Source organism: Electrophorus electricus, chromosome 22 (assembly GCF_041902795.1).
Source record: "Electrophorus electricus isolate QZ-2024a chromosome 22, ASM4190279v1, whole genome shotgun sequence".
Taxonomy (NCBI): Eukaryota; Metazoa; Chordata; class Actinopteri; order Gymnotiformes; family Gymnotidae; genus Electrophorus; species Electrophorus electricus.
This window is the reverse complement of record NC_137518.1, coordinates 3,464,416-3,480,366: the sequence shown is the minus strand read 5'-3', so window position 1 is coordinate 3,480,366 and position 15,951 is coordinate 3,464,416. Positions and strand designations below refer to the sequence as shown.

Here is a 15,951-nt window from a genome sequence, read left to right as displayed (position 1 = left end):
AAAGATGTAAATGTCTCCCATAATGAGGGGGAACAGCACCCTCTGTTCTGTGATCCTGTGATGCATCAGGGATGTTCAGCTGAATGCTGGGAGAGACTGCTCAGGACTTATCACCTCCAGTCCCTGCTTAATGATCTGGGTTTGTCTGTAAACTGACCACCAGGGGGTCCCATACCTCCCTCACTTACCCGCTCTCCAGACCGAGGTCTCTTCTTGGGCCGTGTGGGCAATGTGTCCTCCTTTGGATTTGTGTCGATCGCCCAGTACGAACCCTGTAAACAAGAAAATTTAGCATTAAGCCCAAACCATGTCAAAGTACCGTAACCACAGTGTGAAAACATCTATTCGGGGGGGGGGGGGGGGGGGGGGAGGAAAAAAAAAAAAAAAAACTCGCTAAGAAACTTTCATAAACAAAAGTTCACAGAGGAAAGTTTTCACTGAGAAAGATGATCCACGGAGAGGTTTAGCAGTATATGCGAGTCACTTACACACACACACACACACTTCTGCAGTGGAGGAAGAACAGAACTTGAGGAATCAGGCTTTGGGTTGGGTTGTCTTCTCCTCAAGTGCTGTCCATCATGTGGAGCTTTCAGCTCATCAAAGTTTCAGTGAGCTCATTTGTAAGCCCATCATGTCAGGAAGACATTCATGGAGCAGCATGTCTTGCGTGGAGGAGACGCTCCCTCTCCTCCCTCCCACTCCTGCCCTTCCCTCTGAGCCTCGGCAGACTCGGGTAAAACGCCGCGGCCCACCTGAAACCCCTTTGCTTAGCCTGGGCTTTATCGATTGGTCCAGCTCAGGGACGGACAGAGAGGTGTTGGGTTGCTGGTCAGGTCCGTTCTCAGATAATCAGGCAGAGAATAGCACACCTTGGTATGGGTCTGCTGGTACACCCCCACCCGCCGCCCACACACACCTCGACTGAATAATTTATCTTTGCATTCCTCCCATTTAATTTATTTTTCAATAGTCCTGCTCATCCCTGGAGCTAAAGGCAACAACGGCTCAAAAAGCTGGTCAAAAAGAAATCTCTCCGTCATCCCTAGGCCAGGGTTTTGTTTTTAACTATTTCGTATTACATGTGATGAAATCTCAATTGTCATGAGATGTCAAGACCTTTGGAAGTACTTTGTAAACAGGAAGAATTGAGTGCACTGCATTTTCTAGACTGGAGAATTTACATTTAGAAAATTAACAGTGTTCAACAAAATAACACAACCCTACAAACCCAACAGATTTAGGAAGCTCCAATCTGGCAGATTTGAATTCAGTGTCCCAGCTGTCCGTGTTCCCAATGGAAAATGCTCATTATCATCGTTTTAACACTTGATCACTACTGGAGTATGTTAACCAGCTGTGTTGACAGTGTAGAACAAACAAAGGCCCATGGCAGGCCCAAGGAGCCGTACGACACCTCGCCTTAAAAATACCCTCTGCAGACAAAAGAAAAGCGTTAAACATCTCAAGGAAAAGGAGGACCATTATGATCGTCCATCAGCAATGGCCAACCAAGCAATCAGCCATCCGAACGTGAAAACATCCCTGCTCAAATGCTGCTCACTGCAGCGGTCAGCCAATGTCAGAAACAGTAGGGCAAAGGACCACCACTCCCAGTGCACTAATTAAACATTCAGTGAAATCATCACTACTGAGGCGCTCATCACCTAAACACCATTAGACTACTATAACTAATGACTGGAGAAAATGTATCTGGGAACTTGGGTGAGATGCTGAGATGCAAGTTAAAAATAGCATTTAAAAGTACAGTGCAGCACAAACCTATGAAATATTATCCTTAAAAAAAAAAAGGGGGGGGGGGGGTTAATTTGACAGTGCACGACCGATTTAGTCACCACTGACTAATGCCACAGGAAGGCGATGGAATGCTACTTGCTACTTTACAGTAATCAGATTAGATGAGTACAGGTCCTCAACAAATCATTTAACTGACACTGAGAGATGACCTCATCAGTCACTCCTAATACCTGTTTCAGGATCACCTCTGCAGAAACCCGCTGCAGCTGTCACTCCCAGCGAGACAAATCTCTACCGTATCGTTACGTAGCCCACTGCTACCCGCGTCCTCTTAACAGTGCGGAAGCATAATCACCCCAAGATCTGAAGGACAGCTCAAGGTGAGCGAGAATGATGGCAGCCGCCGCTCGGTTTAAATGAGCTGTGCTCCCTCGCTCTGGTATAGGGGTGCAGGCTAGCTAGCATGTCTGTTCATTAGTTAAAAAATCTTAAAGCAAAAATCCCATGGGATGGGAGTTTCTACCTACTTTAACTCTTAACTCCATCCCTAGGGACAGGGGACAACACACACCCACACACCAAGAAAGAGGACATTGACAACATTCGTGAATATATGGCATTAAAACAACATTGTGTAGGAGTCACAATTAAATTAAGATGTTTATTATATTCTTGTTTGAGACATTGTTTAATATAATTCAACACTAGAGACAAAAAAACCCTCCTCTTTTTAGACTAAGCTTTCCTGTCAATGATCTACATTACTTTAGCCTACAGAGAAATAAAAATGAATAAATGAAGTTATATATTTCTTCATGTTACACAATAACATACCCCTACTAACTAACGATACTAATGTTACACAATAACATACCCCTACTAAGGATACTAATGTTACACAATAACATACCCCTACTAACTAACGATACTAAATGTTACATAAAAATATACCCCTACTAACATGACCTCAAAACCAAAAGGTTCACCAACATGAAATGTCTCGTTTCACTGCTGCCAAAGCTTGGTGCATGCTGGATTCATGTTTCCAAAATAAGGGCCAACTCCAGAGTAAATATGGACGGGATCTGTCCAAATTTGATGTGAAGTAACTGCTACATTAAGAGGGCCTCACTTTCTGGCAGCCTGCTTGAAAACTAAGGTGGTGCGGTTTATCATCACCTCTGCCATCTCTTTGAAAGACATGCTTCTGGTACTCCCTCAACCTGCAGCAGGCTCCATATTCCTACCATATTACAATATTGATGGAGCATATCAAGAGAGCCACGCATGGCTTTGAAGTTTTTCTTGGGGGGCGGGGGCAAATTCCAAATTGAACATTAGGGATGCAAGCTTGTTGGCTGTGCATTCGGCATCGAATCCATACAGCAATAGATTATTTTGTATTTAGTGGAGTAGCTCCCAGGAGTGTCAATATCAGAGGATTACAGCAAAACATGAAATTAGCATTCAGTCCCCATACTCTCATATGTCTCAGTATCACTCTTTATGCCTCACTGTCTGTGTCAGAGAGAGAGGGGGGGAGTGAGTGAGAGTGAGAGAGTGAGAGACTGTGTGCGTGCATTGAGCGCATATGTGCTGTGCGCATTTGTGTTGTGCTGGTAAGAGTCTGGATGAGGATTGGAGAAAGAAAAGAGGCCGAATTTGGTTGAACCAAAATTACACACACTCGCGAAGGTTTACTGAGCACCTGTAAGCAACAGCAGGCATGGGGAACACCGATGTGCTCAAAGCTACATGCACATTTATCATAATGTTGCAAAGATATTTTCTTGGGCTTCACAAGATGCATTAGTCATACATCAGGTCATGTGGCACCTCATGACAGGAAGCCGTGCTTCTCTAAACCCAGGAGGAGAGAGAAAAAAAAAAAGAAAAAAAAAGAAAAAAAGGTATTGTACCACCTCTCACTATCCCCTAACCGTCCACTAAACCCAACACCTACATGTTTATCACTAATATTCACTTACATTCATCTTAAAGCCCTGCTTGAGCTGAAATACCTTGACCTGAGGCATAATATTTAAAGTCAATACCACTGTGATTCATCCAGGATGAATGGACAGTAAATTTTTTATAAGCCTGAAAAGTAATGTGTGATTCTGCTCAAATTAACCTAAGAAGAATGTAATTTAAAAAAAAATGGTAAACAGAAATCACCTTTTAGGATATGAGGATAAGGCCTATATTTTTTACATATACATATATATATACACACACACACACATATACACACACACACATATACACACACACACACACACACACACACACACACACACACACACACACACACACACACTTATGCTAGCCCGCTCTTTAAACAGTTACACTAGTTGTGTTTCAACCAGTTTAATTTTAATTTTAATCTTAAAATTAAAAAAGTAATTCTGATGGGTGGGCCTGGGTTATGATGTTTTTATTCTGCTATCTGCTGTAATTCAGGGAAATTACACTTATACCATACGCCTGACGGATTAGCTGGTGAAATCCCTTACAAAGTACATTACAGAACCTCGTCTGCCAAAATCTACTCCCACTTGTAGGGAGGGAAGAAGAAGAAGAGAGAGAAAAAAAAAAAACCACACAAAAAAAAACCAAAAAAAAACCCCACACACCTAGTCCTGCTCTTCAAAAGAGAGAGGTTGGATTCTTCTACACAGGGGAGCGCTGGTCTGTGCAAGGGCTCCAGAGGCGTGTTACAGCCTAGACAGGCTGCCGTGCCCTGCGCAGAAGGCTCCGCCACACCCTCACACAGCTCTAGGGAGCACTTTCAGAACATTACTGCAAGCAAGCAACTCTCACTCTCTCCCTGTCTGTGCTCCATCCCCAAAAGAACACAGGCATTTCTTAAACACCTGAATCCGCGGTCTGCACTCACTAGAGAAATGTGCAATGATATGAATGTACTGCATCATTTGGACTTTTTGTAAAACACAGTAAGTTGATATTAAAAATAAAACTGCACTAAAAAGTGCAAGCAGGAGACCATAAAAAGAAAAAGAAAAGATGGACAAAAGAAGGATTTAAAAAAAACAACCCCCCCCCCCCCCCGTTCTAATGAAGTAGAGGACAGCTTACCTTTCCTGGGTCATCTTTGGAGCGAGGCACTTTGAGAAAACACTTGTTCAGTGACAGATTGTGCCGTATTGAGTTCTGTGGGAGGAGAGAGACAGAGAGAGGGATGGAGGAAAAAGTTTAATAGGTTAATGAGAGTCCAGTCTACGAGAGTGATGGTAAGCACAAAACGGCATTCCTTCAGGACTCATCTCCCAGTAGTCTGTCCTTGCCTACCAGACAGCAGTGCAGTCCTGACAGTTCAGATTCACAACAGAACAGAAAAGGAATGAAGCTGAATTATACACTAAGACTGCATCTTTTCACTGGTGCGACATCCACCTCGGGTTCAAAACTATATTAGAGATTTAACTTCATGCCTCCTCAGAAGAAGCCACTAAGAGAGAGACTCAAAAGCAGCAAAATTCTAGAAGACCTGCATGAAGTAAGGAGGGTGAAAAAGTCCTGACCTGTCAACTTTGAGTATCACTGGGGCTAAAAATAAATGCAAAAAAATCTTTGAAATCTCTTATAAACACCAAAATAAAAACACCTCCCCAAAGAAAAACAAACAAAAAGCTCACCGCAGATATAAAGCATCTTTTTTTATGGGAAAACCCTACAGCCCAGTACCACCATCACATGGTACTTAAACAATCATCACCATCATCATAGGTCTACAGAGGACATGATGAATTATGCAAATCAGTCTTTAACTCTTTCTAATGTGATTCCTTAACGACCCACCGGCAGTTCATCACTCTTGTGGCCATGAATCAGCAGGAAAGCGTCTCAAGCAGAGATCAGGCCACACCATTCTGTCTCCCGGAGACCTAGCCTTAGACCAGCCATGAACCCCGGCTCAAGAAACACACAGGCCTGCCCCCAAAACCATACAGACACTTGGGTGCACTAAAATGCTATGGAATCTTCATACTAGAGGAGTAGGGTGGAGCTTATCTACAGAACTGTACAAATGAGCAAACTTTCATTCAACAGGCCTAAAACTAAAGAGAAAACAAATGGCATAAATAAAAAGTAAGTAAGTAAGAGTTACTTATAAAGCACCCTTTAAACAACTTGCATTAAAAAAAAGTGCTGTACATAGACCCACTGTAATAACTACACATGCGAAAACCCCATAAAAACAAGTTAAAATCAAATCTCAAGACACAAGATGATAAAATGAGTAATGAGTAAACACATAATACCACAGTCTCTGACAATTCATATGCAAGTTTGTCTAACAGGTTTTTAGAGCTGATATGAAAACTGAAGGGGCTTGGCAAATACTGGACTGCAGACTGATCCATAGTCTGATTCAATAGACAACATATCAAACTATACATAAACTGATCCAAACCGCAAAAGCACAATCACCTTCAAGTTTCAGATGAGCCCTAGAAACAGCCAGCAAATTCTGCGAGGACCATCTCAGAGATTGCTGAGAGGTCAAGGGTGTGAGCAGATTGACAACATAAGAGGGGGCTAGACCATTCAGTGCTTTAAACACAAATAAATGAACTTTCAAAGTTCAAAATACATCTAGTTCCTGAAACATGCCATATGCAGCAATGCAAGAAAAGGTCAAATCTTTAGGGATGAAATACAGGACTCAACAACTCACACAGATGAGTTCTCCTCAGGAGTTTGATATTTATTATATCAGCACCCAGCTATAGGAAGGAGACTTCCTGCAGTTTTAAGGTAGAGAAGACGCTTGCACTAATGCGCACACAAATTAATAAAAAGAAAATAAATAAAATCACACTACAGAACAGCGCGGCTTTAGCCCAACTCAAACACACAAGGGATGCAGAGAAAGAATTCGTCCAATTCACACAAGGAGGCATGTTAACAAACAATAAAAAAAGAAAATGTAAAGCCAAGTGTGCCATAAATGACACTGTTTGATGCACAGAGTCCGTTAGCTGCACAGAAACGAGCCAGCAGCCTGGGCATGTGACAAGCTAACCGCCTGTCTGAGCAGCATGTGTAACGCTTTAAGTCCTAAATGCGTGCGCGCGCGCACACACACACACACACACACACACACACACACACACACACACACACACAGAGAGAGAGAGACGCGCAGACAGACAGACAGCCTGATGCGCATGCAGACAGACACACACACACACACAGACACACATGAACACAACATATTTTTTCATCACCTTGCTCTCTGCCTAAATCATTGATGGGTTCTGACCGCAGTGTGGAGCATCACTTAACTTTATTTTTTAATGAGCTACCAACAGTCTGCATTGCTTGGTGCCTGGTGACGTGTGCACTTGCATACTTCCACCTGTTTGACAGCAGTACCTGAAGGTCACCCATGCGTGAGGGAAAAGCCCCGTCTGCTGTGAGTGTGGTGAAGTATTAACGCCGCTACGGCTGTAGACCCTCTCAGTGACAGCTACTTCACATCGTCTGCAAGGTCAACGAATTGTACAAGTAAAGCTAAAGGCTTAAAAACGAGGGGGGGGGGGTTGTCTTTGCTGTGTCAAGACTGAATGGAAATATATCTCAGAGCTGTCAAATAAAAACTGCAAGCAGCTCGCCCTGTCGAATACATCATTCTGTACCGTACAGCACACACGCGTGTGACTGATGGAGCTCAAAAGGTGGTGTGGGGGTGCTGGAGCGATGGATGAAAGGAAGGAGGCGGAGCAGGCGAGGGCGCATGAGGTCTGCTGCAGCCCCCGACCACGCGGGACAGGATTAGTAGCAGAGTGCTGTGTGGAGGACCCAGCCCCAGTGCTCTAGGTTGTGATCCACAGCAGTGAGCTGAACTCCTGGGCCGCCTGAGCCCGTGGAAAGAGGGTGTTGATGGCCGCCTTCTCTCCACAGCCCCACTGTGCTCTGCTTAGGGACTCCGGCTCAGGGGCTCCGGCAAACTTCCTCGGGTGTCAGGTGCTTGGTGTGGAGGCGGCACTGCATTCACAATCAGCTCCACACTGTGCCCCCACGCAACCTCCAGATCCAGCCCTGACATCTCCACCACAACACTGGGTCATGAAGAAACTCATCAGCAAGAGATTATGGGGAAGGGCTGCTCAAGGTACACGTGTCCAGGCAAAGGCTCTGAGCATTGGTATTAACAGATCATCGCTTAGAAATTAATTTCAGAAATCGATTATTTTGTAAATGAACCTTATGCCTTATTACAGTGATGGACAGAAACAGACAGTTAAATGGCATTCTTAGCTGAGCTAAAGGCATCAGGTCAGACTACGCAAACAGAAGCAAATATCTTTACAGTGCTGTTAAAAAAGCGGCCAGCCCTGTCCGCATGCCAAACAGAGCCTGCTGCTCGAGTTGGACGGAGCAGAGCTAGAGAAGCATTGTTGGAATAAGGAAGCCATAACTTGCTCACAACAAACGCTTAGCCAGCTAAATAAAATTAAAAACCAGGTCTTCTCAAACGAACACCGAGTCAAGGAAAGAGTAGCGGCAAACTGAACAAGGGCCGAGTACAACAGACATGCATGCTGGCGTGTCTTTGAACACGGGGCAGAACATTAACGAGACGTCTGCTCTTGCGTGAGGGAGGTGTTGTTAAGGCTTGTCTGTGTGCTCAGAAGAGTTCTTTACAGTTCTTTAATAACACGGCATTGATCGTGGAAAGTACTCAATGTCCAAGCATGGACGTCTCTGCTTCCTCCTGTGAATGGGGAAAATGTACATGAGTCGTGCTTTGGACATTTAGTGACTTCATCAGCACAAGCTTCTACACCAGTTACAGTCTAGTAAGGTTTTTGGCCTTTTAAAACGTTGATATGGCTTGGATTAACTGAGACACTGCTGGATGAAGTCCTCTGGGAAAGGACAAGTTCCTGATCAAGGAAGGACCAATTCCTACACTTGTCCCTTCAGAACCCCTATCCACAAAAACATCTAAATGTGGTTATTTTCCAAGTGTGCAAAAACATAAATAATAAATACAGAAAGCAGAGCACAAAGGCTTTAATACACAGAAACCTTTAACAGTGTATTTCATCCAAGAAGGCCATGCCAGGGCATCAAAAAACCCAACAGACACACACGAGAAAAGAGGGGGGGTGTTGATGGGGTGTATTTCTGCCCCGTGTGGGGTCAGGGGTCACCCCAAACACAGGCTGAAACACACTGCATTCCTCTCTGTGCAATTCCTGACCCTTCCACCAATGCCACCTCACACAGAGGAAAACCTTTTTTTTTTTTTCCTGCTCAGGCAAACGAGACAGCGCTTTGTCTTATCCCACACGAAGACAAATGAGCCTTCACATGCTTTTCAATTTTCTGAAACTAGATGGGGTTCTTCCATGCTTGCTGCAAACACGAGACACAAGCTTCTGGGTGCGAGTTAGGGAATTTAGCACGTTGGCAGGGTCTGTTTATAATGGGTGTGGGAAAATGCAGGGCTTGGCATTTTCCTGTCAGTGGCAAAGGGATGTTTTTGGGGAGGGGCAGGGCACTTCTGTTCACCATTAGCGAGAAGAGCTGCGTGCGCCTTGCGGACAGGGGTGGAGAAGCCGACAGCAGTGCCTCCGAAGCCGTGTTTAACAGACACTTCCTGGAAGCGAAGGTGCTGTGCTGGTGACCGGCTGTAGCAGTGGGATAATCCACTTACAGAGCATGGAGAACCCATCACCACTGGCCTCACAGATGAGCAGTCCGTGATTGACTGAGAGAAAGTGGAGATGATAAGGGAGTGTAGCAACCCCCCGTAGACCCAGCAGGAGAGAAGTGCCAATCAGAATGTGCTAGGCTCCGAGAGATTTGACCCCCCACCCTCCCAACGTAACGGCACTGCCCTCTCGCTGGTCTGTGTGTACCGCAAATACAGAGTAAACCCAAAACCTTGCACTCAGTGACTGCACAAGAGCTCAGAGAAACTGCACTACAGCCAACTATGCCTGACAAAAGATCCCACAACTGGAAACCAGAGACAACTACAGCAGTGAGTTTCGTCTTCTTAAGAAAGCTTTACTTCTCTGGGGTTTACACACTCGTAAAGATGTTTCTTTCTGCAACCCGACGCATGCCAGTGTGAAAACTATAAGCGCTGTAAAGTACGCTCACACCCCACAGTGAGATAGAGGATATGTTGAGGGTGGTCAGTTTGGCTATGATGCAACACCACAGTATCACAGGGTTCTAGTTACATTAACTGGAATACTGCAGTAATTAAACAGTCAAGAATGCCCTATAAAATGAGATGACACTTTAGGGAACAGACTAATTTAGTGTTTAAATTAAACCCATTTTTCATGTAACTATGTTCATACATGTTTAATTTAGGCCGCTAATAACGTACAACATAACGGAAGTGAGGCTTAGAAAATTGTGCTGAATACAGAATTAAGAAGGGGATGACATCCATTGTACATAGTAGTAATGTTTATACTTTGCACAGTCCCACCTACACCCCCACCGCCTCTTCCAAAGGCCTGACATAGTAAGCAATGGCTGCATAGGGCTACACCAACCCTAGCCCTGCCTCGTTTTACATACAACGTAACCTTCATTTGGTTTGTCATTTAAGTGATGAAGCAGAGTGAGATTCCTAGTCAACAGTGTCCAGCGCAGCTCCATCACCACTCCCATCCATCTTCCTCCGCATCCCACTTGGTTGAGCGTTTGACTTGATAAAAGCACAGGCTTAAAAAAACAACAAAACACCCGTCCAAACAATACCCCCCCAACATTTTTCATCAAAAAAAAGTACGAGGATATTAAGGACTTTAAAAAGGTGTAAGAGGGAAAGAGAAAGGCAGAGGGAGACAGTGGTATGTAAAAGGGAGGGGCGTTGGGAGGGAGTGTGCATGAGAGCGTTAACACACTTCAATAAAAGTGCAATAGAGAGTAGTTCAACTGCTAACACTTTCAGTGCCTTTAAATCAACTCTGCCCTTGGAGAAACTCGAGTATTTGAGTACAACATTATTTGTCATGTTGTTGAAATTTTCAACAATGCTCCACTGTTTTTACTGTCAAAATACCAAAGACTAAATTTGGAAACCTTTAGTATGGCGCATACGCACACACACACACACACACACACGCACACGCACACGCACACGCACACACACACACACACACACACACACCTTCCATGTCCTTTACTGGCAAAATGCGAAAAGTTCTTAATGGAAACCACTAAAATTCAAATGAGTTACAGGGAGGGAGGGGGGGGGGGGGGTCTGAGCAATACAAAACAGGTTGGGCAATTCATTCAGTTTCATCTAGAGAACACATTCCACACCAAGGGTGCTTACCGCGCTATGGATAACCTCAGACCTGCGTCGTTTTATACTGCTAACTCACTCTGCAGTTTTCAAAACCTTCTGTATAATTTTCAGGATGCATTCAAGGCTGCGGCATTTAGTCTGGCCCTGCATTTAGAGAGCTCCCTTTCACACGCCACAAGCATTCACCTGAGGGTTTTTAAAGGGCCCAAGGGAAGAAATGTGCTCTGTATAATGGGGAATGACAGGGAACAGGATTATAAAAGATGCAGGACACTAGTTTAAAGCGTTTTTTAATCAAAAACCTCCACTGCACTCCTCTTCCTCATTTGTCCTATAGTGCGAGCTGAAAATGCCCCCCCCGCCAACGAACGCGTGTAGGCCCCAGGGGAGATAAGAGGCTCTGAACAGGCTAGCTCAATATTTTTCACTTAAAAAACACACCTTTATGGTCTGTACAGTCCAGACATGGATTGTTTCAGTTAGATTTTGTCCTCGGCACTCACCTACTAATGACATCTGAGGAGAAAAACAACAAACCAAGAAAAAAAAAACCCATGACAGAAGGGACTCAATGTTGGGTAAAATGGCACAGTAACAGAAGAGAGGTAACCACATAACTGGACTAATCTAGAACCGAAATGAGTGTAGCCTCAGAAAGCGGAAACACCATGATCCTCTTCTATTTGAGTCACACTTGTATTTGACCATCACAGTAAAAGCCAATAAGAAAAAACAAAGTCTAGACAACTTCAAGCTGAACACACTGTATTAAAGTGCTGTGCTATAGCCTAGAGCCCATATCTTTACAGAAAGGCAACGGTGCAGTGGGACGCATCTTCATTAAACGGATTGTGGTTGTAACCAAGGGACGACTCTAAACCAAATCATGCCCATGTAGAACAGCTTTCTGTCCCAAACAGTCTAGCAAGCACAATAATTGCAACATCCAACTTGATTTTTTTTTTTTTTAAAGAAAGAAAAAGAAATGTAAAAAAACCACACACACATGCCTTAAGAACATCACTGGCACCATTGAAGAAAGAAGGGGGGGGGGGGGGGGAACAAAAAACCCCTCTTCGTGTACTCCGAACTAGCCACATCAGGTCAGGGATATCAGACAGTGGAACGCCGCGTACAACAGTGCGCCAGGCTGCAAGAGCTGAGTAAGGGCTGGAGGCTAGGCGTCTCTCCCTTGTTCACCCTGCCTAAAAGCCTTCTCGCAGGCCCTCAGCTCCAAATGAGCGATCTGATGAGAGCCATGCATCAGTCCCTCCTCTTAATAATCAGACAGCTCGGAGGAGGAGGAGTCTAAAACAATCACTGACAACAGCTCCGCCGGGCCATCCTCAGCACTGCCTCTGACTGCAGTCTGACAGGAAGGAATCACACACACACACACACCTAGATGCATGCGTGCGTGCGCGCATGCAAACACATACACTGTAGGTGTACAGTTGGAATCTACAGCCCATCTGTTGTCGATTTGCGCTAGCTCCCCTCTGGCCCCTTCTAGGGACCATTGCTGGCTGGATATTTTTGGGTGCCAGACCACCCTCAACCCAGCAATGGCACCGACACATGTAGAAATGCTCAGCAACACTGCTGTGCCTGATAAACTTACACCAGCTCAACACCCACAAGGAGGATGAAGGGAAGGAGGGGGAAAAAAAACAAAACCAAAACACTGCTCCCTGGGCCTGGATGTTGGCTGGTGGAAAGAAGAAAAACAAGCAAGCAAGCAAGGAAAAAAGGACTGCAAGTTAAAACCGAGAACCTGAATTGCACAATCTTTCAATCCATTACGCAGAAGACAGCATGCACACGTCCCCACCCCCATGTCTCATCAAACACCATCGTTGGAAGGGAAGACCTAGAGATTCACATCCCTCACTCTTAAAAGCTCATCTCTACGTTATAAAAGTTACCAAATTACAGCAGCCGTGCCCAAGACTTCCTTCTTTTGATTTGCACAGTACGAGTGAAAACAGTGAAATTGATCTGTGCGTCAATGCAACGCCAAGACCAAGAACTGAAACATTAGCCCTCAAGCCCGAGGCTTCAAGACCTCAGCCAGCAGAAGGATTTCTCGGCTTAATACCCTCATGCTCATGGGCAACGTTTCAAACCTGAGACCAGCGTTGAAAATGAGCAACACCACACTCACCTGGGTTCAGCAAGCAGCTCATAAATGCAGGAAAGACAATAATATATTGAAAATAGTCACCTTCAATCCAAGTCACCTTCGGTTCTAGCACTGGCATACAATTAACCAACTCACAGTGCTTTGTAGACCTCAATTAAGTCTACATATATGAAATCAAAATGCATTCTACTGACGCTGGTGTAAGACAAATAAGATTTAATAATAAAATGAACTGCTTAAAATGTGACAATTACAGTTGAAATGGCAGTTGGTTACTCCTGATAACATGAAAGCCACATCAAACAAATAAAATGCACAAACAAGGTCTCTGCATTTACCGATTCATGTCATAAATAGGCTAATTATGTGCTAGTGAGCAGCGCAAAGACACAGCAGTGTGCATTTTAATTGGTCGGGCTATACCAAACACACTTGCAACAGGGAGACAGCTCACAGACCCCAGAACAGCGGTCACCAACCCTGCTTCTGAAGTGCTGCTTACCTGCAGATATCAGTTCACAGACCCCAGAACAGCGGTAACCAACCCTGCTTCTGGAGAGCTGCCTTCCTGCAGATATCAGTTCACAGACCCCAGAACAGCGGTAACCAACCCTGCTCCTGGAGAGCTGCCTTCCTGCAGATATCAGTTCACAGACCCCAGAACAGCGGTAACCAACACTGCTCCTGGAGAGCTGCCTTGCTGCAGATATCAGTTCACAGACCGCAGAACAACGGTCACCAACCCTGCTCCTGGAGAGCTGCCTTCCTGCAGAGATCAGCTTAGGCCTATATCCAACACCAATCCAGCCAATCAGGGGTTTGAAAAGGAACTGATTAGTATAATCAGGTGTATTTGATGAGGGTTGGAGCAGAACAGTAGATCTCCAGGGGCAGCAGTTGAAGAGATGCAGCCATGCTGAGCTTCTCTATGCTTGATAAATGGTTATCACATTGATTGTCAGGTTTTTTTTTTTTTTTGGAGGATTGGGAGATATTTGACAAATATCACTAAGGGAGCTGGTTTAAGGCCAACATCAAGACAAAAGCCATTACAACAGAAGTGCGCGCGCGCACGCACACACACACACACACACACTCCAAAAAAAGACCAGTTACTCTTGAACTGGCACATTTAACAGCTACCAATCAGAGAGAAGACCCAAATTCAGAGGGTCACCAGCACACAGAGTTTGGACCAGCTACTGTGCACGAGTGGCATCTGAAGCACATGGAGAAGAGGCCGCTCAACACGGCTGGCACAGGTGCCCCCGTACCAGCAGCTGTGAGGGCTTCCATTAATCTTACAGGTGCTTAAAATGCCATCCAGTCAATAGCCACTAGTGCAGCCAATGAAGCTAATGATGGGTGCAGAGGTGACAATCCAGCTTCCATGCACGCATTGCAGTCCAATCTCCAGAAAAGTGTACTGCAGTTGCACACTCCAGTCTGTTAGGCCAGCTCTGCAGACAGCACAGCTCAGCACGGTCGGCTTGTAAATACAACAGCGCGCCTGTCTGAAAGTGCTGCGTGCCCACAGCCGCAGTGATCGTGCTTCGAGCGTTTAGCACATGGCTGGCCACCAAGCAATAGGCTGGGCCGCAGACCTCGGAGATGGACGTAGCGGGGGAGCTGGTCGTGACTCGGTAGCATTGCTCACCCGTGTGCCACCACCATTTATGGCACATGGAGGACCGCAGGGGGAGCACTGGGGGAGCCCTGTACAGCACAGACTCCGCCTTAAACGAACACTCTCCACACAAAACTAGAGAAAGGTGAAAAATAAATAAGGGAGGTACTGAAGGAGGTGGGGGACACCGAGCTTAGCAATTTGTATTCGGGTTACTACTGATTTAAAACAGAGTCCAAGCCCCCTCTACAGTCCATTAAGAAAGTTAATGCAGAACTGTCAAGCACAGTGACCCATAAATAATACATTGCAGAGGTGAGGAGAGGCTAGACAACCTTCTGCTCCCCTTCGTCCCTCCAGACAGACACGCCAGCCCTCTACAAGGCCACATTAATTGTCTAATTCAGAGGCAATTAGCCGGTGGTGAAAGGCTGTGGCCCTGGAGCCAGCTGGCCCTGATAAGGGGGAAGGCAGCCGAGGGCCTGGCAGCCAGAGCCGTCCGGCTTCAGCAGAGAGAGCTTGGCTGAGCCGCCCCACGCCATCCTGCATGTTTAAGACAGCCCACTTCACCTTGACAAGGGAAGCATTTCTGCTTATGTAGGCTACTCCTGCATATTATTACCATCCGTTCTCTCCAGTGCTTTATTCAACCCCCCCCTCCTCCTTTTTTTCTTCTTTTTTTAATAGGATGTTTTGTTCGATAAATTAGCAGAAGAAAAACCGACGCTGAGGATGCTGACATTGACAAATGGGCAATCACGAGTGAGGAATTAACGTGTCATATCTGCGGCCGGACGGCGTGGCGATTAGCTGGAGTGATGCTGGAAAGGCCTGTCGATAGGTGCAGGGAGGCAGAGCACCACTGCCAGCCCAGCACATCATCCATCACGGGGCGGCAGTTGGCTACCGGCCCACAGCCTCCGCCCTGTCTGCCCCCCTCCCCCAGAGTCCGCCGACCCCTCTAAGGATACTGGACCTCTGCTCTCCAGTTTCCTTCCTAGAGCACGCCCTCAGACGAATGGGAGACGACCCCAAAAAACGTGAAGCCCGGTTTCAGCTGAGCAGAGGAAGGAGGAGGGAAGAAAGAAAGAAAAAAAATAAATAAATAAG

General features: G+C 45.6%; 1 protein-coding gene across 1 annotated transcript in view; it reads right to left on the bottom strand.

Annotated features, from left to right (window-relative positions):
- The window catches only part of foxj3 (forkhead box J3), an 87,331-nt gene that overhangs the window by 16,168 nt on the left and 55,212 nt on the right, over positions 1–15,951 (bottom strand). Inside the window, exons 3-4 of the mRNA XM_035520299.2 lie at positions 4,858–4,932; positions 189–272 (exon numbers count right to left, since the gene is read on the bottom strand). Coding sequence (XP_035376192.1) covers positions 189–272; positions 4,858–4,932 — 159 coding nt within the window. The remainder of the gene's footprint in view (positions 1–188; positions 273–4,857; positions 4,933–15,951) is intronic.